General features: G+C 37.3%; 2 protein-coding genes across 2 annotated transcripts; one reads left to right on the forward strand and one right to left on the reverse strand.

Moving 5' to 3' along the window:
- Positions 1 to 1,589: 1,589 nt before the first annotated feature.
- On the reverse strand, positions 1,590 to 1,976 carry LOC131857760 (vicilin-like seed storage protein At2g18540). Its single transcript, XM_059210476.1, has one exon. It carries the CDS (start codon positions 1,974 to 1,976, stop codon positions 1,590 to 1,592), a length of 387 nt encoding a protein of 128 aa, XP_059066459.1.
- Positions 1,977 to 22,429: 20,453 nt separating this feature from the next.
- On the forward strand, positions 22,430 to 25,291 carry LOC131041853 (pentatricopeptide repeat-containing protein At3g12770). Its single transcript, XM_057975077.2, is given in 2 exon segments — positions 22,430 to 24,611; positions 24,613 to 25,291. Coding segments are annotated over 2 exon segments (1,905 nt in total). The 5' UTR covers positions 22,430 to 22,838; the 3' UTR covers positions 24,745 to 25,291.
- Positions 25,292 to 25,681: the final 390 nt, after the last annotated feature.

Consider the following 25,681-nt stretch of genomic DNA (forward strand, 5'->3'; position numbering starts at 1 on the left):
AAAGGATGACATCTATCGGCTAGTTAAGATATGAACCTTCTAATGGACTAAAGTCTCCCTTGAAGTGATCTTAACTGACTGATATTTTTGGGTGATTCCATTTCCATAATTGCTTTAAATTTGTCTAGCTATACTTCAATGCCTCTTGCTGAAACAATGCATCCTAGAAGTCTACCAGATGTGACACCAAATGCACATTTATTTGGATGCAACCTTAGTTTGTATTTCTCTATGCAGTCATAGATCTTTGCTAGGATTTCTAGATGTGCTTCTCTAGTATGTGACTTAGCCAATAGGTCATTAACATAATCTTCCATGAAGGTATGCATCATATCATGAAAAATTGTTCTCATTGCTCTTTCATAGGTAGCTCATGCGTTCTTGAGTCCAAAAGGCATTGCATTCTAGCAGAAAGTACCCCATGGACATGTGAAGGTTGTCTTCTCTTGATCTTCTAGTGCTATTTTGATTTGATTGTAGCATGAGAAACCATCCATAAGAGAAAACATTTCATGTCCAACTGTCAAATCCATAATGATGTCTATATTTGGTAAAGGAAAATCATCTTTAAGACACGCCTTATTAAGATCTCTGAAGTTTGTGCATACCCTGATACTTTTGTCTGGCTTAGAAACATGAACTATATTGGATACCCATTCTGGATATGCTATTGGTTTGATAAATCCCACGTCTAGCAATTTCTTCAATTTTTCTTTGACCAATATGGCTACATGAGGATGCATCTTTCTTAGCTTTTGCTTTACTGGTTTTACTTCGGGAGAAACATTCAAGTGATGCATGATGAGATCCGGATATAATCCTGGCATATCTGTGTATGACCATGCGAAATTGACTTGTCTTTTTTTTAAGAATGTCATATAGTCATGTTTCTCTTGTTCAGATAATGATGCAGCTAGATGAAGAATATTTGGCTGATTCAGTTGGTTCAATCAGTATTGAAGATCATTCCTGGAAATACTTAGGTAAGGTGTCAAATCTCCCATCCTCTGGCGCCTCAAGGAGGTTTTCACCATCAAATACGTCGTTTATTTTTACTTTTTCTTGATCTAATGTTGCCATTAACTAGTTTTCAGCATTATACCTGATATTTACTTCTTTTTTTCATTTTTGCGACTGAGAGATTTGGCACCCCCTTGAGTTGAAGATGCGTTACCGAATTCACTTGTGGAAGTTGTTGTAGGTTCGATTGCATTGAGGTATAAGGCAATGGCATGATCATTAGGGAAGGTTTCTATCTCAATGGGTCCTTCATTGTCCCAATCAATAAGCTCAAGATACACTAATGGCGAGGGATCGTTGGGTTGTTGTGTGTCAAGAGCATTAAGAGTCATGATAGAGATATCTTAGTCTTCAATGACTATTTCTAAGTCTAAGATGTTATTTTCCTCAGAATGACCTTCGACAAGTAGATCCTAATCGTCCTCACTGGAGTCAACGTCAATATATTGTAGTTCTCATTCAAGTGTTCTATATTCTAACATTTGCGCTACATACGAGTGGACTATATCAACATCTACATCTTTTATATAGCATGACTCTTCAACAAAATCTTCAAATTGGTAAGAGTCTCATTCCCACTCATTGGAATATGTTTCACTAGAAGCTTGTAATCTGAAAATTTGCTCATAAAGGTTATTAGTAGCCTCTTCTCGCTTTTTAGCAAGTTCTTCAGCTTCTTTCTGCTGCCTGCGAGCAGCTTCTTGTTGTTGTTTGTGGATAGCTTCCTCTTGTTGTTTACATGCAAATTCTTCTTCTCTTTGAATGGCCCTTTCTTCTTGTTTGCGTTCATACTCTTGCTCTTGTTGACTATGAGATAATGCCTCTTCTTGTGAATCTATAGTATTCTGCCCATAACCTAATCCTGATTTATCCTTAGGAAGTTGTGAAGGAGGTTGTATTGGTTTTGAAATACCTTCTTTTCTTTTTCCTACAAGACCATTGCCATCGTATCCCATCTTTCTCATGATATCATATCCTTTTCCATATTGCTCTACTAATATATTGACATTATTGACTTCTGGTTGGGATTTTGGCTCATCTTTGTATAACTATTGCAAAACATCCTTCTCATCAGTCTCTTCCATTAAGGTACCAGCTTTGACAAATGATCCATCAAGAATTTTAATTGTTTCTAAGATAGTTTGTTGTTTTAAATTTGATGGTTTGCCATATGATCTTGGAGAGATTGGTAGGTCTAGTAGTGAATATTCCCCTAGGCTCTTTTCTTTCAATTTCATCTTTTTCTCAAAGCTTGACAAGATTGAAGAAAACACTTTTTCCTTAGGTGGTGTATTAGAAGAGGATGCTTCTCTATTATACGGAACAATGATATCTTGAATTGGCTTCAAGTTACTACAATATTGAAATGGGTTTAAATCTGCTAGAATGGTGATCTCTTGTCCATCATACAAAAACTTGAGGCACTCATGGTAAGTTGAAGGGATAGCTTGCATTTCATGAATCCATGGTCTACCTAGAAGTATGCATTATAAGATAAATTAATGTCCCACACTTGACATACTGTATCCTTTTGCGCAGGCCCAACTCTGATTGGCAACACTACAACATCTTTGAAGGAATATTCTTCTTCATCATAGGCTTTGATGGTTATCTTTTTACAAGGTTCAACTACATCTTCAAAATAGCCTAATGCACAAACAAGACTTAATGAACAAATATTTAGGCCATCTCCTCCATCTATTAGGACACGCTTGACGCAGGTTTTGTGAATTAATACTTCGATATGCAAAGGAGCATTATGTGGATGTTGCAGGGATGTGTCTTCATCTTCTATAAAGGATAAGCAATGAGGTGCTATAAGATATCCCACCATGGTTTCAAACTGGTCAATACTCAAGTCTTTGGGGACCATGGTATCTACTAGAGCCTTTTCTAGGGTTTCTTTATGCATGGGTGATATTTTTTAGAAGTTCCAATATTGAGATTTGGGGTCTTCTATAATTAATCCACTATGTTGTATTGCCTAGAAATAAAGGATGTGTTGGTTGTAGGTCCTGGTAAAGTGACCTTAGCTTTACTGCGTGTAATAGCGTGTGCAGGTTCTGGTTGGGATCTTTCTTTGACTACAATGACATTGTCCATATTATCGTAAGTATGGGCATAATTCACTTTCTCCTTGACCTTTCTATCTCTAGTTGTCGATGTCTCACCCTTCTTATAGTTTGGTAGCAGAGTTTTAAATGTTGTGTGTGATTCATTTGTTGTGTACCCATCTACTGTTATTACCTCGTTATCTATCAAATCTTGAATGACATGTTTTAATTGTTGACAATCATTAGTCTGATGTCCTTTACTCCGATGATATTTGCAAAAATGATTGTCATTCCACCAAGCAGGTTTCACCTTTGGTTCAAAATCCCTCACTTCTGGTAAGATAATTAATTTGTTTGCAAGAAGTGTTTTTAATGTTGATTCAAGTGGTTCACCAATAGGTGTAAATTTCCTGCGAAAGTTGGTGAAGGGTAATATTGGTTTATTATTTTCCTGATTGGTTGTCGAGGTATGACTTGACAATTTGAATATTGGCTACTTGGGTTTCACAGTGTTAGCATCCACTATCCCATTGTTCACAATGTTTCTATTTCCATTCCAGAATTTGATTTTATCGGCGTTATTATGAGTATTGTTGGAAGAATTATTCCCTTCTCTATGAAGATTTAATACTCCTTTCTTGACCAAGGCTTCTTTGATTTTGATTCCATTTTGAACCATTTTATTAAAGCTCGGAGGATATTGCATCTTAAGAGGACAACTCATTTCATCATTCAAGTTATCGATAAAAAATTCCATCTTTTCACTGTCAGGATAGGACGAGAATATCGTGCATACAAACTTCTTCACCTTTGTAAGAATGTCATAAAAGGTCCCCCATTCTTTTGCTTTGTATTACATAGGTCAAGCATAGTAATCTCATGTTGAATGTTATATGAATATTGGGAAACACATTTTTCTACCAATTCCAAAAATGTTCTTATACCACGTGGTAACTTGGAAAACCACTCCATTGCTTGGCCACTTAAACTCTTGGGGAATAATCTCATCAAATAGGTGTCCTTGTGTGCGAACTCCATACTCATTGTACCAAATTCCCTAACGTGATCTCAAGGGTCAATCTTACCATTGTATTTGTCATACTTAGGGATTTCACAATTAGGAGGAAATGGTAGCATATTTAGGTTTATGTTGAATGGATAAGGACATATCTCTTGCAACAAATATCTTCTTGTGGTTCCCCCTTTCAAGTCTTCGACTTGTGTTTGGAGTGCTTGAATCTGTTGAGTAAGAGCTAAAAGAGGATTATCAACATTGTTGCTCCCCTCACCATCTTGGTTATTTTGAATTCTTTCGTTATGATAGATATTTTGAATTCATTCGTTATGAGTCTCATTTTGAGTTTGTTCATTGTGAGTATCACTTTGAGTTCGTTCATTGTGAGTATCATTTTCAATTTGTTCATTGTATCACTTTGAGTTCATTGTGAGTATCACTTGTCTCTCCACTTCGTTTTATATTAGTGATATCAAAATTACTTGGTATCTTGGCCCCTTGATGCGCTAACATGAGAAAATATCTTTCCTTATCTGCTTCAATGATTCTTTCCAAGAATCTAGCAAATTTTGGATCTTGTTGTGCTCCTCTGATTGTTTCTTTTGTGATTTCATATTCGTCATCATTGTTGTGAATAATGGTGGATCCAAATTGATGATCAAAAGGATTCTCTTCATCCATTCTAAATGTTTTCCCTTGTTTATGTTGTTTAAGTGTCCTATGATTTATGGTCAAAACTAGCATACAAGTGATCTTATAGTTTCGAAAAGTTTTACTCTTCCAAAATGCTCCTCAATAAGTGATCAATTCTTGAGGTAAATAAGACAAGTTAATGCAACCACCTTGATTTAGGATTTGTGATAGCGAAGATATTTGTTGCATAGCATGTGTTCTCAAAGGTTCTTCATCAAATTTGTTTCCTCTACCACACAAATAATTTTGATAATGATGTAAAAATATGTGATGTTTCAACAACATTTTGCAATTTATGTAGAGAAATCTTCTCCTTTTTAAGATTGCCTTGTGACTAAGTTTCTTCTTTTTTCAATCGATATGAAATGGTCATCAAGTATCCGAAGATTTACAAGTTTTCGATCTTATTTTTGAGTGCAAAGTTTTCTTATGATATGACCAAGTCAAATAGGAAAGATGTATCCTATTTAGAGAACTAGGTCAATCTAATCTAGTGTTGTAGTTTCAGGATGAAGGATGATAAATCCTGATAAGAAAATATGTCTGAAAGATCAAATTATCAAAGATGTTTGATTATGCACTTGAGAGATTTGGATCTTAAACTTGTTTGAGATGAATACTTGTGAGACCTAGTGCGTTTAGTCTTAAATTTGACTCAACCAAAGGCAATTTTTGGAGTTTTTGACAAAATAGATGTTCTAAAATATGATTCTATGTTATCAACTGAAAGAGCCGATTTGCAAACCTAAAGAGCTATTTTCCAAATCGGAAGAGCTATTCTACTAACCGAAAGAGCTATTTCTCAGACTGAGAGAGCTATTCTGCTGATTGAGAGAGTTGTTTCTCAAACTGAAAGAGTTATTCTGTTGACCAAGAGAGCTATTTTGCAAACCAAAAGAGCTACTGTTTTAACCAGAAATGCTACTTCTGAAACTAGGAGAGTTGTTTCTCAGATCGAAAGAGATACTGTTTTTACCAGAAATGCTACTTCTCAAACCAAAAGAGCTAATGTTTTTACCAGAAGTGCTAATGTTTACCCTGAGAGAGCCAGCTCCTGAAATGTTTATAAGACTGACAAAATTACCTCCCAAACTAATTAGAATTTTTGTTTCTCAAACAAGAAGAGCTATTTCTCAAACTAGGAGAGCTATTCCTTAGACCACGAGAGTTGTTTCTCAGGAAGAGAGTGCTACTTCCTAGATGAAAAACGCCATTTCTCAGACATATAGTGTTGTTTTCTAACTTGAGAATGCTAATATTTTGACCAAGAACATTGTTACTTGGACAGAAAGAGATATTCTGCAAATTAGGAACTTCTAAATTTTGAAACAATGATGCTTAGAAACTGGTTGCTTTGACTCAGAGATTTAATGTGCAAACTCAGACAACTAATGTTTAGAGGTAACCAGTGAAAACATGAAGAGTTAATATTGACACATGAGAAAGCTGATATTCACACCAAGAGAGCTAAAGTTCAAACTGAAAGAGCTGATGTTTGAAATAAAAGAGCTAAAGTTTGAACCAGAAACTCCACTATTTGGACCAAGAACTCTAATGTTTGGACAAGAAACTCTACTCTTTGGACCAAGAACTCTAATGTTTGGACTAGAAACTATACTCTGTGAACCAAGAACTCTAATGCTTGAACCGGAAATGCTATTGTTTGGATCAAGAACGCTAATGTTTGAACCAAGAACTCTGATGTTTGAACTGAGAACTCTGATGTTTGAACCGAGAACTCTGATGTTTGAACCAAGAACTCTACTCTATGAGCCAAGAACGCTACTGTTTGAACCGAGAGAGCTAATCTACTATGAACTATGTTATTTTGACAGTTTGATGTTTGAGTTTGAATTTTCGTGCTATTAATGGATGATATGTGTTTGATTTATTGTCTAAAAATATAAAAGACAAAATTTCAAACAGTTGTCTTGTTTGACCCTAGGATCTAAACATCAAGTGTATGTTTCAAAGGCTCACAAAAATACCCAATATCTATGGGTTTTTCATAAAGAAGATACTTCAAACAGATTTATCCTAAGGAATCAGTGACAATGCAATAAATCAGCCCACAGCCAGGAATCTTCGTGACACAAGTGTAAACACCCTAAATGGGGATGTCCACATTTGTTGTTGTCGAGAGGTGGAAAATAGGGGCCTCCAGAACTAGAAGGAGGACCCAATCACCCTCTCCCTGGAAGGCTACAAGTAGCCTATGCAAAGTCAAGGATTTATGCCTCTTCTCCAAGGAGCCAAATGGTGAGTGTCTTGGGGGGAAAACCTTATATCCCCTTGCACTGAAATTACTGCACCAAGGCTAAAAAGGGATGCATCGGTGTATAAACTCAATTAAGATGTCTCCCAGCCTTGAGAACCAAGGTTTTATATACCCGAAAGTACGAAGGAGAGCTATCCCCAACACTGTCGTTGATTCTGATTTTCACCAAAATCACATTTATTTTATAGTGGGTTAGATGAACTTGTCTTTAGTCGTTCCCACTTGGGTCGTTCCCCTCTCACTCGACCTTATGGGCTACTCGGGAGGGCATGCTCGCTAAGGATTATTGCACTATTGAAAAGAAAAGTGACGAGTCTGGATTTCTGATCACCTCATAAAGGTGAGAGAATACTCACCTATCATCAAAGACACACAAGACATTATGTTTATATTCCTTCCTAATCAGTCTAGGTGCCTACATTAATAACAAAAACAAGCAATGCAATCTCTTGCAACTGCACCAAAACGTTGTTAGTTTGTAATTTTGTCTTTGGCGGCGAAGGGTTTTTAACTCCGGTCTTGGACAACGAATTAGGTGCTTGCAAAACATAGAACAACCTGTCAGATTCTACAGAGTAATAGTCTAAAAACAGAACAGAAAAGTGCATCAAATTGCTAAATGAACTGCCTAAAATGTTGTTCTGGAAACCAATAACGCTACCTTGTTAACCAAAAATGTTATTTCAAAAGATAAAAATACTATTTCATAAATTAAAAACACTGTTTCATTGACCATAAACGCTATCTTATAAACCAAAAACTTTGTTTCATTAACTAAAAATGATGTCTAATCAACCAGAAATGCTATTTCATAAACCAGAAGAGCTATTTCCAAAACCAGAAACGCTATCTCAAAAACAAGGAATACTATTTCAGAAACCAAAAGAGCCAAAATAGAGAAAAAGAGAGTCAAGAGCCAAATCCTCTATTTTGGTTGATGAAAATGCTGAAATGGTGACCAAGAGCGCCAATCTGTTTTCCAAGAAAGCTAATCTGTGTGTCAAATGCTATTTTGCAAATCCGTGAGAACCTATCAAGAAAAATTCCTACAAGCAAATTTTGCTAAAAACTTTGGGGGCTATGCCCCACGGTGGGCACCAAAATTTCTGTGTGCAAAAATATAATGATTAATCCATTAATAAACATATAAAATACACATACACAATGATACATTAAATTGAGGAAACAAAATAAAAGAATTAAAACACTCCCCAATGCCATCTCATCGCTTCCTAGTCTTGAGGACTTTACCGGTTCATTTGGTGGCTCTCAGATGCATGATCTTTGACAAAGTGACAATAGAAGAGTTAGGAATCGATATGCAAGATAAGATGCAAAAAGCTAATCTATTTTTCCATGCAAATCTACATTATGATGATTAAGCTATCCTGAAAGCCATTATTACAATGATACTAGCTTCTCTAATGCTATGATAACTTTGATTGTTGAAAATGTTGATATAATACTAACATAATGCTGATAATGATGCTAAGGGTTCCTCTCATAGCCAAAAGAGGGGGAATATATAGGATTTTCATGACCAGAGGTGAGGTGGCAAGAATCAATGGTGCAGATTCAGTCTGGATAAATCGACGGTCAAGATTGAAGAAATTGGAAGGAGGTTTAGGAAATGGACACTTGTCATTCCTAAGGAGACAAGTGACAAAGAATCTCCAACCATATGCCAACAAAGGGGCAAGTGGCATGGAGATGAGAGACATGTGGCATAAGTGCCACGTGTCTCCAAGAGAGGGTAGACACTCCAAAAATGGTTAGGATAAGAGGTTGGGAGGATAGGATTGTCCAACTTGTGGTTAGACTAGGGGTTGGTTAGAAGAAGGTTAGGTTAGAGAGTGGTTAGGAGTTAGGACACATGTGCTTAAATTTGAATTTTAAATTCAAATTTAATGTGAAGGGAATAATTAAATAAACAAATTAACCAAATTCATTTATTTAATTAGGAAATAGAAGAAATCAATTTTGGTGGGATGAATTAAGAAAATGAACCATATAAACAAATTATTTAATTCATTTATATGGTAGAAGAATAAATGTCATTAATTAAATATTTTTCGTATTTAATTAATTCAATTTTCCAGATCGATTTTTAGTGTATACATTATCTTTGACAAAAAATTCATTCATGTTCTCATCTAAGTTGAATTCCATTAGTTACCTTTGTTGTGATGAAACTTTCTCACATGGATAGCTTTTTTCCTAGACTTTGTCATTTGTGTAGAGCCTTAGAAGCTTTATTTGGTTGTTCCTAGTGTCAGATTTGTTTTGAATCTTTCCAAAGACCTTAAGGAGTTAATGGACATCTTGATTGGTCAATTTTGTTAATGTGTCCAATATATCAATCTCCTTAGTACCTACTATTGAAGTCAAACATCAAACCAAAAGGTTAAGAATTTTTTCAGGCCTCCCAATTGTTTAAATCCTCTACTCATGCTTATTTAGTCTCACCACATTCTATAAAAGAAGACCAAAAGCTTGGTCTATAGTGGTTTCTCACAAATCTAATAACCTTATCTCCTACAAACCCCATCCTAAATTCATAGGGTAGGGGGTGTTGGCTCCATATACTACAAAACTCATTGACACAAGTGTGTTGAGTGTCATGACAACCTCAACAACTTAACTAATTTTAGTTGCTTCAAACTTCCTTCTAGAAATTTTTGACATACTTCCCCCATCTTAAGGGTCAAAGGAGATGTCAAAGCCCATTTGTGAGTTTGGAGGATGTCGAGTTCATGCCATGATTAAGACAACTTGAGTAGCTTAAAATCCAAATTAGGAACTTTGAGACACCCAACCTAGTGTTTTAAAATAATTATTCCACCCATATGCTTGGATAGTGAGGATACGACTCTCTACAATTTTTAAATAAATTATATTTATGTGAATGTGAGTGGTCTCACTGACCTCCCTCAAAAGTACTCTATTCGGGTTGTTCATTCTTAGTTTACATATTTAGACATTATTTACCTTGAGGAGGTGTCAAGTTTTTTTCATTTTGTAGTATGTTGAGTTATTTGCCCATCCCATTTTTTATCTGCACCAACCATGAGTCTAGTTGAGGTAGAGTTGTCATCTTTCTCTCACCCACGTGGCATTGATTCTTGATTGATCATGGATGTAACCCCATTGTCTAGGTAGCATGGGCTCTTTTCAATATCAATAACCATTCCTTTGGAGTGAATAATGTTTATTCTCCCAATGATGCTATTGAGAGATCTTCTCTCTAGTGTTGGATTTTTAATTCACTTCCACCACTTGGGTGCTATGCGGGGAACATGATCAAGTTGTTGCATGATAAATGTGGAGCCTCTACAATGTGTTGGATAACTAGCAAATGAGATGCTTGGTTTCTTATACATAGTAAAGTTAGTCTTTTTAATGCCAACACTAGTTGCCACCATGATTATACGACATAGTACACTTGTAGTGCCATTTATGAGCTAGACCTAACAGCGTCTTAAATAAGCTAGATCAAGCTATGATCTTTGCTCAATCATTATTTATGTTTGTCAGTTGTTACTCTTTTCATATTGAATATTTATATGATAATGTCTTGCCTAACCATTTTCAATATGGTTTTATTTTGAATGAAAAATATCTAATACCATAGTCGTGAAGAGTCAAATTTTCTCATCTCTTCTCAATCACAAAGCCATGACTATGCACATTCAACATCTCTAAAATTTGGAGCCACAATTTTTACATGGCATCAAGTGGATTACTTGGTGGAATGATATTATAACTTGTACTTCATAGTTCCTTTTCATTTATTGGCAATAATTGGCTCATTTTCATCACTACTAGTATGAAGCCACCACTTGAGAGCTCCACCTCATCATTGTCACCATTATATCTGAACCATTTGACTTTATTACCAAACTTCAACTACCTTAGCTACATCAACAAAAGAAAATTGTGGATGCTAAGACAACTTGTGGTAGTCAAATCAAAGCATGGTTGCACTGGCTCAAGATCAAAGATAAAGTCTTTAAATAATTCTTTCAATACCTATGAGTTCACCACATTTCCCATACTAGTAAGAAGATTCAAGGACAACAAATAATCCAAGAGGTTCTTGATATTTTATAGGCCTTTGTTTGACACTATGAGCATATTTTTGCGGCTCAAGATTATACTCTTGCAAGACAAAGTCCCTCGCAACTATTCTTGATAGATTTCAAATGCACAACATATTCCTTGTGATTAGCTTCTCACCCAAGGTGATCTAATGGAAGTGGTGTTTTCTATGGTCAATGATAAAGCTCCTAGCTTAGATGGCTTCTCTTGTGAATTTATAAAAAAATTTGATATATGGTAGGAAATTACCTACACAATGTTTATATTGAAGCCATGCAAACTAGGTCATTAGGAAATCTCATTGAAAAATTAAATATTAAATTCATACCTAAAGAAGGAGATCTAGAAGATATCAATAATTGGTGGTCCATCACATTGTTGAATGTGTTTTACAAGGTAATAACTAAAGTGTTACCTCTTAAGTTGTGTTCCATGTTGCCTTTAATTGTATGGGTAGAGTAGACATGCTTCGTTGAATTAAGAGTTATTCTAGATAAAATAATTGTCATGTGGTAAGGAATGCAAAGGGCTTGCTACTCTCAACAAGGTAAAAGTACAAACCAGTGTCACAATTTTATAAGGCAATTGACCAACATGACAAAAAATAGTCAAGTTTGACTGCATAAAGTGGCCTTTAAGTTTTGAATTTGAAAATGATGTAAACTAATGAAATCTAAACATCTTGATGAATTTTATGCATGCAATTTAAAAAATAAAACAAAAGTGTTTAACATATTTTTAAAAAAAATTAAGAACATACTTTGAATTACTTTATTTATTTATTTTATAAGTGAGGTCAAGTTAACGTCCCAAAACCCCCATTTTATTTTTCTAAATTTTTCCCAAATAGATAACTTCAATATCTAGTGCATGGAAAAATATTTAATTATTTATGTACATTTTCTTGTTATAACATTTTAAAGTCAAATTTATTAGAATTTAATAGTTTCCATATAACGTCAAATTTTGTTTAATATTTTTTATTATTTTCAAAAGAATAAATTATACCCTTCAGAAAGGATTCTCTCCTTTAGTGTACCATATATATTTCATTTAAAAAAAAAATCCTAATTAGCCTCATATTTTTTAACAAATAAGTGAATAGTAAAATTTTTAACTTGGCATGTGACACTAGCATGACACACCCTTTGGCCCCATGTGAAACACTTTTGATCCAAAGTCGTGAACCAATGAGGTCACAAATGGGGGTCCTCATCCCCATTTATCATAGCCCAGGCTCAAACCCGCAAGCATCATGGATTGGTGAAGGCACAAACCTACAATCACAATGGGCCAGTGGAGGTTTAAACATTGGTGCCAACAACAACAACACCACTACTTAACCAACACACTATGGGAAGAACCCTAATTAGCCTCATGTTTGATTAAAAAAACCTGCTTGCAATATTTTATTAAAGAACCATATTGAAACTAATCAAAATATTTAAAAATGGATTTTAGACTCAAAAATGTACAAAAGGGTCATTTTTTATTTTTATTTATTTTTATTAAAGAATAATTGAAACTAATCAAAATATTAAAAAAATGGATTTTAGACTCAAAACTCTACAAAAAGGGCATTTTTTTTTTTTTTATAAAAGTTCCTCTAGTTAGAGCAATTCGAAGTTAAAGTTTTTTTTTTCACCAAAATAAATTTTTAAATTTATAGTTTAAGGTGAGAGGGTTTCACTCGGAACTCTACTACCACATATACACCACGTGATTTTGGGCAAACAATTTTTGTCCAAAATATTTCTAGCCAATATGAAGGGACACTATATGTAATTACATATACACTATATGTAATTGGAAATAGAGTGATCATGGGAGATTTTTTTGTTTTTTGGGGGGAATCCCTTTGCTTTGCATGCCACTCCATCAAAGCTTTAGAAAGCTATGATTGTGAGAATTGAGAAGAAATTGCACTATGGGACTACAAAGCCTCTCTCTTTGCCTAGATTTTTTCAAGTTTTCTATAAGATTTTGGTGGCCATTCATGTTTATTATTCCTCATGTGGGTCCCTTCTAAGGTTTTTAATTTAAAGGTAGAGAAGCTCCCTAGATATTTTCTATGGGCTTCTAATGATAGGCATCAAGGTTCCATTGTGTCGCCTAATAATTTTGTTTCCTCACTCATGAGGTGGCTACAAACTTGTTATGATTTGCATTCACCATCAAGGAATTGCCTTATGTGCCAAATAAATCATCAAATCTCTCTAAGGTAATGAAGATTAGAAAACTCTTGTTCATCACTACATTAGTATTGACATGCCTCAAGGTCATCCAACTTGGAAAGGTTTGGACTTAGTAACCCTTCTAACCATGAGGGAACTTGTTTCCATTCAAGAAATTTTTTTTATCAAAAGTATTTGGAAGGCTGGGGAAGCCATCAATCCTTGGCTTCATTGGGCTAGAGATGATTTTCATAGTGGTTTATCCCTTAACAAATTCTCCATTTTGTGTTTCTCGATTCTCAGCTCTCAAGTGAGACCACTTACTCACTTACCTTGGATTCATACCTTGAAGTTCTTTAGATGATTGTGGGTTTTACCATATTTCATTCATCGAGCTACCAAGAATTATCTCCCCTACCATAATTAAAATTAAAATGCAGGCTTACTAATCAAGACCAATAGACTTAATAGTTTGTTATTGATGTTATCCCTCCTTAGATGATTCACGAAGTTGGGGTGGAATGTCTCAAGCCATGGTGGAAAGACTGGAAGTCGTATCCAGACATCCCTTTTTAGAATTATAGTCCTTGAAAAGGTTATTTTTTATTGTCTCCACATTTACATATGGCAAATTAAATCAATCTCTAGTGGGAGCTTCAAATTTTTGAAGGGACCTAGGAAAAAATATTTTTCTCATTTTTCCTAGCATTTGTTGGATTAAGGCATTCCTTTGGGGTCTCATCCTACTTGCTTGGACATTCCCATTCCCCATTTTCCTTTCTATGATAAACTCAAATCCCTTAAACATCTCTTTCAGTTTTGCCCTCGGGCTAAAAAAGCATGGAACTAGATTAATGATTTCTTTAAACCTTTCAAACGTACCACTTTTTCATGGCACATAGTTTTGCTTAGAAATTGGCCTCGTCTCTCATACAAATATGCTCAAAGTTGGCATGATTTCAAGCTAGAAATACTTTTTAGTATTTTAAAGATAGGAATAGAGCTCTTTTACTCAATTTGATGTTCATAAGCATTTTTCCTTATACACTAAAGCAATCATTTTCTCTAATGTTCTTATACAAATTCAAGTGCAAGCTATCAAAATTGCACTTCTCTAGGAGTTGCTGGACCATTGGGGCAATAGCCCCTACACTATTGCCTTGGTTCCTCCCAACTCCATCTCCCCTCTAGTGCGTCAACATGGGCATAGCAATTTGGACAAGCATGATCATGGAAGTTGCATAGATTGTGGTTCTCATTTTCATGATCCCTTGCCTCAGAATCCCAATGACACTGTTGTCTAAAGAGGATGGTCTCAATCTTCTCATTTGTCATCTCTACTGAGTGGACAATGAAAAATCCCCTTGTCTACAACTTGCATAGCTCACCATTTTTTTGATCCTTGCTCAATAGTCCTTGGAGGAGAACGAAAATGACATTTTTTTTAATCGATAAAGCTTGTATTGTATCAATTCTAAAAAATATTTAAATCCGAGTTCATATCTTTTTCCAAAAATGGCTATCTTCTAGCCTTGACTGTATTACAATCAGATTTACAGACAAAAAAACAGCCCCCTCGTCACCCAAACAACAATCCCTATTAAAAAAAGACCCCCATTCTAAACGGAAATTACAGAACGACATCACAAAAAGCAAAAATACAAAAATCCCCACCCCTATTTCTTTGGCTATCCCTCATCTGCAACTGCCTTGCCTCTCTCATCCTCCACCACCTATTGAGCCTCATTTTGCATCGCCTCCTCAGGATCAATGTCGCCCCCTACACCTTCCCCCAACAACAACACGCGAATCTTTCTCGTCCCTCTCCTCTCAGTTGGTTTGCCTCACCTTTTCCTTGGTGGATTCATCCATGCCTTCAAGGCTCGAGACTCATCATAAGGTCCCCATTTTGCAATCTCCACTCGGGCTTCCCAGGCTTCAACCAAATTGATGTACATTTTAATTATGTTCAACCCTATCTATGTTGTAGCTCGCCAAACCTCCTTGTTGTTTGTGGCACTCCATAGAAGGAAGGGACAGAGCGGGGGTACAAATTGACTGACATGAATCCAAACCTCTTCAGGACGAACAAATCCCTCCATGTCACGGATCAGGCCTAGGATATCCCCCATCCCGTCTAACCACTCCTTTTTCACACATTTTTGTCACAATATTTTCCGCTAACCTTTGCGACTCCAATTCTAGGCATCACGCCATGAAGAGGGAAACAATGTCCAAATTATTTTGATATCTGAAACTCCCTACAAGGTACTCCAACCCTAACAAAATCTTGACCCTGGTAATAAATGTCTTCTCCTCAAACACGAACAGGTTCACCAACCACTCATTCGATATACTCCCCCCAAAAGCAACCTGTTGTTTGTTTGTTCTCAGGGAGAAGTTAGCTTCCAACATGCTCCTCTCACCCACTTCCCGACTTTTGGTTTGTGGATGGAAATTCTCTCATTTGGTCTTTAATCAGCCTGCTTGTCTAGCTGTCATTAATGTTTTTGGCAAAAAATGGTGGCCAAAATAGCATTTTTCAACTCAGCAAGATATCATACGAGTTGAGGATATTTCTACTGTCAAGCTCATAACTCCAACGTCCTTTCATCTAGATTCAATCATGTCTACTTCACCTTGAATATTCTTCGCCACGGAACTCTAGTCTATTTTGCAACTCCTTCGCCTCTCCCATACACCAGTTGGAATTCTCTGTACCCGCATGTATGTTGGTGACGTTTCCATCAATTCAATTTGGCCCGTTTTCTCATTCCATGTGTGTCCTCTCTCATTCGAGCCTGCATTAAACCATCACATCTCTCCACAATTGAGATCTGTTGCCTCCTTCGTCGGGATATTTGCCTCCACATTCCCCTCCCTTAAGATGTGTGAAATTTGAACTCCTTCAAAAGTTTAGCAACGACCTTGATGCTTTTGTCTATTTGCTAGTGCATTGCTTCCCCTTTTACAATTTCTTTTGTAATGATTTTGGATTCACCTTCCAATTGAAGTCTATTCACACCTAGTTACTTAGCCATTTGAATTGCTACTAATGTTGCATTGGCTTCCGCCAGATTATTTGTAGTAATGCCCAGACCCATTCCATACTTTTCTACCATCACTCCTTCGTGATCTCGAGCCACACATCCTGCCCCTGATCTCCCTGGGTTACCCTTAGATGCTCCATCAAAATTCACCTTGATCCAATTTGTGTCGGGTGGATGCCATTTAATGTTTTGCCTTTGTTTTTCGAGAGGGTTAACCCCAAGGGACCCATTAACGGGTTTAATTATCACCTAGGGCCAATAGGCCTGAATCTTACCGTCCCACCAGTTGTAAGGTCTTTTGCTTAGATTCACTTTTGATGCATCCACACTCACCAATTTTGAGATGGTTCTTTCTATTCTGCTCCATAAATGACATTCCTTCTCTTCCTTCTCCTGGAAAATTCTCCTATCTCTCTCCTTCCACACTTCCCAAATCAGTGCCGATGGGGCAACCTTCCAAATGCTGGAATATACCAATTTATCTCCTCTTTGACCCCACACCTGAGACCACCCAAGAAGGTCACCTGAAAGGGGTCACCCAGTCGAGTCTCTGCAACAATTTCTTCTAGCAATTTTGTGCAATTGGACAATGAAGGAGCAAATGCGATACTGTTTCAGTCTCCTGTTTACATATAATACACCTAAATGGACCTTTTAACCCAACATCATAAGCCTATTTCCTGTTAGGATTCTATCCCTTATTGGAGCCAAGCAAATGCCCTTGCTTTCGACAAACAATCCTTACCCCATAGGAGTTGTCGTGGCCATTTTGTTTTTTATTGTTCCTACTCTAGGAATTTTTATCCAATTTTAACTGCATAATTGCCACTATTTGTTCCACATCACATTATCGCATCTTCATCCTCAGTGATCTTCACCAATCTTGCCTGTAGTAGTTGCTTAAACCTGTTTTCCTCCTCTATAGGCAACTCCAACTCCATTGGGTTTTTCCAGCCCCACGTACATACACCATCCTTATACTCTCTTGTTACAAAATCTGCTACATATTTGCCCTACTTCAAATCTGTAGCATTTTTCACTTCCCCGCACAAATCATTCCGGTTCAAATTCTAAAACACCCCATGAATGCTCCTAGAATTTTGCTTTCCTCCCATCCTCGAGTTTCCAAGTTAGTTGGTTTGTGATTAGCTCCCTGCATTCCATCATAAAATTCCACACTACCGAACCTCTAGGGGGATTTCCAATGGTTAGTATTCTTTCTCTATTTTGTTTATCTAGATACTTATTAGCCAAGAGTCTAACCCACTTCTGATTTGGATTCTTCTACATATTCTAGATTCACTTTGCACCCATTCAAACATTGATTAGGTTCCTTTTCCTTATTCCAACCCCTCAATTATCCTTCAATTGACACACTTTATCCCAATCTAACAACAAAATTTTCTCTTTATCTTGGATCCCATTCCAAAAGAACCTTCTCATACCTTTCTCTATTAGCTTGATTACCTTCCCTGAAATTCTAAGATAGGACATCAAGTAAAGGGGAATAATAAATACCACCAATTTTAGCATCAGAATGTGACCCGCATAGGTCAGCCATTTTCTTTTCCACCCTTCCATCCCGCCTAAGCAATTGTCCACCAATTTGATCCATAGGTTCGCTCTGCAAACACCACCGAACAAGGGAATGCCCAAAAAACTTCCCTAGGAGATACCCTGTCTTAACATTCATAATTTCACCTATTTCTCCCTACACTTCTGCATTAGTATGAAAACAATATAGCTCTGATTTATGCCAATCAACTGCCTGTCCAGAAGCTCAACAATACTTGTCCAAAGTTGCTCAAATGAGCCTAGCTTCTTGTATGGTGGCCTCCCCCATCAATAAGGTGTCATCAACAAACTGTGTGTGTGAAATCGTCTCCATATTTCTAGCAATTTTGACACCTTTCCACCTCCTATCCTCTTTGAGTTTAGTGATTGTTCGTCCCAATGCCTCCGCTAGAATAATAAACAAGAATGAGGATAATGGATCACCTTGACGTATACCTCTGGATGTTGAGAAAAAGCCTTGCGGACTATCGTTTACCAACATTGAAATTATGGGTGATGAAATGCAACTCTCAACTCATGCTAGCCACTCTCACAAAAGCCGAATATGTTCATCACCTTCATCAAAAAAGCCCTGCAGACCTAATCATATGCCTTCTAGATATCTAGTTTGATCAACATTCTGTTGGTCTTTGCCTGGCGGATGGAATGGATTGCTTCATGAGCAATAATAATCCCTTCTGTAGTGGATCTATTTGGGGTGAAGCCACTTTGCTCTTTAGAGATTATATTTGGGAGTACTAGCTTCAATCGATTGGCCATTACTTTGACAATTATCTTATAAGTAGTATTGCACAAAGAAATCGGTCTGAAATCCTCAAAAGATTGTACTCTTTCCTTCTTTAGTATTAAAGTGATGAAGGTATTATTTAGTGTAGTTAAGATGAAGCTCTTTTCCCTTGCCTCCTCCACCATTTACCAGACATCCATTTTCATCGCTTCAAAAAAGATTTGAAAAAAGAAAGGAGGAAAGCCATTTTGGGCCTAGTGCTTTATCTCCCCCCATGGAGAATACAACTCTTTTTACTTCCTCCAGGGTTACCTTTTGGCATAACATTTTATCTTTTTCCTCTGTAATTACAGAGGGGATGAGATTAAGAATTTTCTCACATTGGTCGTCTACCTCTTCCGTATCAGGAGCCAATAGTCGCTTGAAGAATTTTACTGCCTCCTCGTTTATCTCCTTAGGTTGGCAAAGAGACCTCCCCTTACCATTCAATATCTTGGTTATTCGATTGGAAACCCGTCGAGCCTTAACTGAACAATGGAAGAATTTCGTGTTTCTGTCGCGCTCTCGGAGTCAATGCTCCCATGATTTTTTGCTTCCAGAAGGTTTCTTCCCTAGCCAAAATCTCCGATAACTTTGCATGGAGAACCTTTTCTTCCTAGAATTTTGCTTCCGACATTCCTCCTTGGATAATTTTATCATTAAGTAATGCCATTTCATTCTTAATCCTGATTTTGTCTACAAATATGTTGCCAAAATGAGATCTGTTCCATTCCTTTAACTTCCCTTTGATATATTGTAATTTCCTCGCCACTTTGAGAGCCTTCGTTCTTGTCACTTTAGGATCATTTTGCCACTAAGATTCAATCAGTTCTTTAACTCCTGCATCCCTCAACCATATCTTTTCGAATTTGAATGGGCACCTTATAGGAACACTATCATTTTGGAGAAGTAGTAAAATGGGTAGATGGTCAGAGCCCGCGTTTGACAGAATGGAAGCCTCCCACACCGAGTTAGAGAAATTCCAATTCTTGGATAGCAAAAAATGGTCTAGTTTTTGTGCGATAAGGCTCACCCCCCCTTGTCTATTAGACCAAGTAAAGCTCCCATTTTAAAAAATTAGATCAATGAGGGAGTTGCCTGTTATGAAACCATTGAATAGCATGTGCTGATTATTATGCCCTCCAACACCTCCCACTTTCTCAGTGGGACACCTAATGGCATTGAAATCCCCTATCAACAGAGTTTAAAAAGTTGGATAATTGATCCCAAACCTGAGTTTTCTCCCTTCTGTCAATATGTCCATAGACATTTATCACAATGATCTCGTTGTCATCCTGAAGGTTTCTGAATTTGACCACCATCCAATATCTTGTCATAGCCAATTATGTCCCTTGCATAGAGTTCTGTTTCCACATCATACATAGACCCCCCGATGCTCCTTCCACATCCTTAAGCAAGCTTTGCCAATAATTCCACTTGCATTGAAAATCCATGCTTTCTTCTGCTTTAATTTTTGTTTTTTGCATCAACACTATATCTGGTTTTACTTGATCAATACCTCGTTTGATCAAGCAAAGTTTGTCAAAGGTGTTACAACCCTTGGCATTCCATGAAAGGACCTTCATTGTCCCCCAGGAAGGGTAATGCCCTTCCTAGATCTCAATTTTCACTGACCTTTTGCACTACCAACCATTTCCAACAGGGTATGCCTAGATTTATTACCTCTACTTTTCTTCTCCCCCACTTTTATTTTGCTTGAGGAAGCTAAGGATTGTTCGATGGTTTGGTTCTCCCCAATGTCCTCTTCCTCCTCCAAGTCAAAAGGATCATCATCATCTGCCTCCAAATTTAATCTTTCCTCGAAGCAAAGTTTTTTTGGGGTTGCTTTTATAGGTGACAAATTATCTCTATCAGCACTCGCAGAGCCTATCCTTAAAACTCCTTCCCCATCTTCATCCTTCCCAAATTCCTCTAGTATTATGTTCCTTTTCCTTTGTTGATGGGGAGTCCTTCTTTGATAAGTGATGTCCTTCTGTCCACTTGTTGTTTATCTATTTTGCTCTAGCTCATTACTCACCTCTCTCAATGGCGAGCGATTGAAAGTCAAGCTCTCAATAATCAGGCCCATGTTATTAGTTTCTTCCAATGGTTGCATGTCTGGTAAGCCCATCTCCCCTTCACCTCTACTTCACTCCTTGCTACCAAATTCTCCTACCCCAGGACCAAGGTCATTTGTACCCACAATATTGGTATTCTACTCCACCCTCAGACCCCCTTTGGATTGGCCCTCCTCTTTCGGTCTCTTCTGGCTATTGTCCTCTGTGTTCTCCTTGCCTCTATCTCTCTCTTTATTGTTGAACCCTTCTTGAGCTATATTCTCCTCCTCTCTACCCATTCTGTTCACCTCCCTATTCCCCCTCAATGTATTCTAGTCCTCTCGTCCCTTTGCCCTTGGGGTTTTTCATGCATTCCTCAACTCTATGACCATTACTCCTACAAATCTTGCAAGTGTCCACTATGTTTTCCACCTAGATCTTTTGTATCCATGTGCCCTGATCTGTTATTAACTCGATTTCTTTTGGTAATGGTGGGATTGACCTCCACATAATGCGCTTCATCCTCCTTGATAAATCTCCCTAGCTTGTTGCCAATACACTCAAGGGTTTCTGATTCTCAGTATTCTCTAGGAAGATTATAGAGTCTCACCCAAATTGGTACCTCTTCTATTTGAACTTGTGTTGGGTCAAAATTTGGAATCCAATCTTTAATGTAAACTCCCATACCGTCCATTAGGTACAACCCCCATTGCAAGATTCTATCTTTAATTCGTGCTTTCGTACATATGACTAGGAAGAAACCATTAGGAAGTGATTTTAGAATCAACTTCTTACCCTAGTTTTCTTCACACCATCTTCTAACCTTCGGGAATGCCGACCAATCTCCCGCCAATTTGATGAAGAAGCCACACTCTCTGAGACATTGCACCGCCTCACTCCAACCCTCATCCTCAATTCGTAGTGTGACTCGATGCTCACTATCTGGTTTGTTACTCTCCTACCCATTCCCATGCTTCCCCAACTCCTGTCGCTGCTACCACACTTTTTTCTCCACTTTCTTGTATCCTCCTTTGTGACCATGGAACAAAGCTGCATACCCCCATTTTGACATAGGGGATTCTTCTCGTTTTGGCCCAGATTGTACTCCTCCCCTATTTCTGTTCTGATCCACCCTTGCTTTCTGATCCCCCCAAGCTCGGTGTGGTGGATTCCATGGCAGACATCGACCTTGATGCCTGGTTCGTTCCCTTCTTGCAAAAAATGACCGTTGCAAAACCCCTCAATGCTCCATTACAAAAAGTATATGAAAGTCAAACACCATAAAATGTTTGCAATAATGAAAATGACATTGTTACTCTCATTGATTGGAGCCAATTAAAGATGCCACCCTTGACGATGTTTGAGAGAAGCTTGATGATCAAAATCCTCCTCCTTTGCCTGAGGGCATAGCTTTGACTACTTAAATTTGTTTGTAAACTTGACTCCTGATATTAAACTTTGTAAATACGTCATTTACCACCCTACCTTTATCAATATTATACTATTTCTCTTTTATTAATACCAAATTTAATGAAAAATATTCATAAAAATTAATTTTTAATAAATAACATTTTCAATTGTACAAGTTTCCTTGACCAATTAAATCTCCAACAAATAACTGCAAAAATAATTATAATCCTTCCATTCTTTTTTTCAGCTTCATAAAAAATCACGAAATATTTCTAAAACATTGATCGAAAAAAATATAGCATACAGATTCTCCAGACACTTCACAGCTCTAATAAATCTTATGCAGGCTAATTTGTTTAGCAATGCGGTGCTTGTGTGTAGATTCCACCTGTCTGTTGGGTTTACTTTGACAAACGAAAAGCTATGAAAAAGGAATTTCAAACCCAAAGCTACCATAAAAACAGAATTTCTGCTTCGAACAGTGATGACCTCTCCAGTTTTCTGCTATAATGACTTTGAAAACACATCCATGTTATCTGAAAACTATAGCTGAGACAGCCAGCACAATGGTTTTCGAGATGCTTTTATTGGTTTTGAATTCAGACACTACGTGGCCGCTTCGGCTGTGTATTTTTTATTTTTGACATTATGACACTGGGTTTAAGAAATTACACAAACTTTCAGAAGCCAAAGTTTTGTATGCTTTTGTTTACCTCTGCTATATCCAGAGATATTTCGCTAGATACCAATGCATTTGAATCTCTTTTCCGGGAATGTACTGATCTGGAATCTCTCAGACAAATCCATAGACAAGCCTTTGCGCATGGACAAAATCAAAATGTTTTCATTGCGACTAAACTTGTTGGATTATATGGCATGTTCAGAGAAGTACGGGATGCGCGCCGAGTGTTTGAAAAAATGGGCTACCGAAATGTTTTCTTATGGAACGAGATGATCAAAGGGTATGCCTGCAATGGATTGTTTCAGGAAGCAATTTCGTTATATAATCAAATGCAAGGGGTGGGTATTCAGGGTGATCGTTTCACTTTCCCCTACGTGCTCAAGGCCTGTGCAGGGTTATCGGCTTTGGATGTGGGTAAAGATATTCATGATCATGTTATCAGGTGCAGACTACAATCAAATGTTAATGTCGGGAATGCTCTAATATTCATGTATGCAAAATGCCATAAAATGGACGTTGCATTCCAAGTGTTTGACAAAATGGCTCAGAGAAATGTTGTCTCCTGGACTACAATGATTTCAGGGTATGTTCAGAATGGATACCCCAGTAAGGCTTTGGAATTTTTTCATCAAATGAAATTGGCGGGCATACCTCCTAATCGAGTCACGATGTTGAGTGTTATACCGGCCTGTGCTGAATTAGGTGATCTGGATGAAGCAAAGCGTTTACATGATTATGTTAGAAATATAAGTTTAGAATCCGATGCTTCTGTTGTGACTGCTCTAGTTACTATGTATGCTAAGTGTGGAGATATAAAAGTTGCACGGGAATTGTTTGAAAAAATTCCTAAAAGAGATGTAGTTTCATGGAGTGCCATGATTGGGGCGTTTGTGCAGGTAGGACAGGCTAATGAGGCTATCATACTATTCAATTTAATGCAAAAGGAAGGCGTGAGTCCTAATTCAGTAACATTTGTGAATGTACTTCAAGCATGTGCTCATTTAGGGACTTTGCAGCAGGGCACTGAGATTCATGAATACATAATTAGAGGTGGACTGGAGTTTGATGTTTTTGTGGGGGCTGCTCTTGTAGACATGTATGCCAAATGTGGAAATATAACTGTAGCACGCAAGTTGTTCGACAGATTGTCTCAAAGAAATGTGGTTTCGTGGAGTGCAATGATTGCAGGGTATGGAATGCATGGGCTTGGTGAGGATGCTCTTCTATTGTTTACCCAAATGCTACAGGCTGGCATGAAGCCAAATGACATCACTTTTATAAGTGTTTTGTCAGCATGTAGTCATGCAGGTTTGGTAGAGCAGGGCTGGCTATACTTTGATAGCATGACAAGAGATTACTGCATTAAACCCAGAGTAGAACATTATACATGCATGGTTGATCTCCTTGGTCGTGCTGGGCATTTGAATGAGGCACAAGACTTCATCCAAAAGATGCCTTTGGAACCTGATGACGGAGTATGGGGTGCCTTGCTTAATGCATGCAGAATTCACCGTGATGTAGATTTAGGACAACATGTTGCAGAACACCTTCTTTCCTTAGAGCCAACAAATGCTGGATATTATTTGCTCTTATCAAATATCTATGCGGAAAATGGCAATTGGGATAAAGTAAAACAATTGAGAGGAAGGATGGAAGATAATGGGGTGAAGAAAACTCCTGGATGCAGCTTGATCGAGGTGAATAACACATTGCATACATTCCTTGTGGGAGACGAATTCACATCCTGAATCTAAGAAAATTTATGCAATGCTAGAGACTTTGACTGGGAAGATGAAGGATGCAGGGTATGTGCCAAATGCAAGCTGTCTGTTAAGCGAGGTTGAAAGGGAGGCAGAGCAACTTCCGCTCTGAATTACAGTGAGAAGCTGTCAACTGCCTTTGGACTTCAATGCAAACACATGAACCACTATCCAAATCCAGAAAAGCCTTTGTGCATAGTGGTCGGTAGGGTGCTCTATATTCATTTCCAATTTTGTCACGCACGACACTAATGTTAAGGATGCAAACATATTTGTTTTTGGAGGTACGATTAGAGTTTTTGTAACGCTTTTTGCCAGTGCTAATGAAATTTACTAGTAAAATTAAGCCTCTACAGATTAAAAGTTATGCCTAATGTTTTGCTTTATTAGAAAGTGGCATGTTCAACATGTTACTTCTAACTTCCGATTGGAGTAGACAGGAAGAAGATCCGTCAACCCCTCTTCCTCATCTCCACCACTTCCCCCAACACAAGCAGAAAACATAAAGAAGATGAAGAAACAAAAACATAAAACTGGGGTATTATGAAATTATCATAAAGATGTTGAAAACCAGATCTTGATGAATATGTGTGAATGGTATATTTATGTGGTCAATGAATAGGATGAAACAATATGCAATTGTCGAACCTCTTGTTAGTAGTGAAACTGAAAAAATAATGAAGCCTTAAATTTAATGAACTCTAATGGTACCCTGATATGTTCAGAATCATATACAGAAAACAAGCTCCTCTTACATTGAGAGGTGTTATTTGATTGTAAACAAGTGCAGCTCATTCACAGGTAAAAATATACACATTCATTCTGTATATGGAAGGTTAGCTATATTCTTCTCTTTCTTTTTCTTTGGCATTGATCATCCAACAGAGAATTTGTGTTCTTTTTCTATTATAATTTTTTGTTTTGGGAGGAGGGTATGCATCTTACGTATTATTTATGCGTTTTATTCTTCGTCTGTCTTTCTTTCTTTCTGTAGGGGATTTTCATGTTTTTCTTGGAAAAAAAAGCCATAGAATCTGCAACAAAGGGGA

The sequence above is a fragment of the Cryptomeria japonica genome, chromosome 8, assembly GCF_030272615.1.
Source record: "Cryptomeria japonica chromosome 8, Sugi_1.0, whole genome shotgun sequence".
Taxonomy (NCBI): Eukaryota; Viridiplantae; Streptophyta; class Pinopsida; order Cupressales; family Cupressaceae; genus Cryptomeria; species Cryptomeria japonica.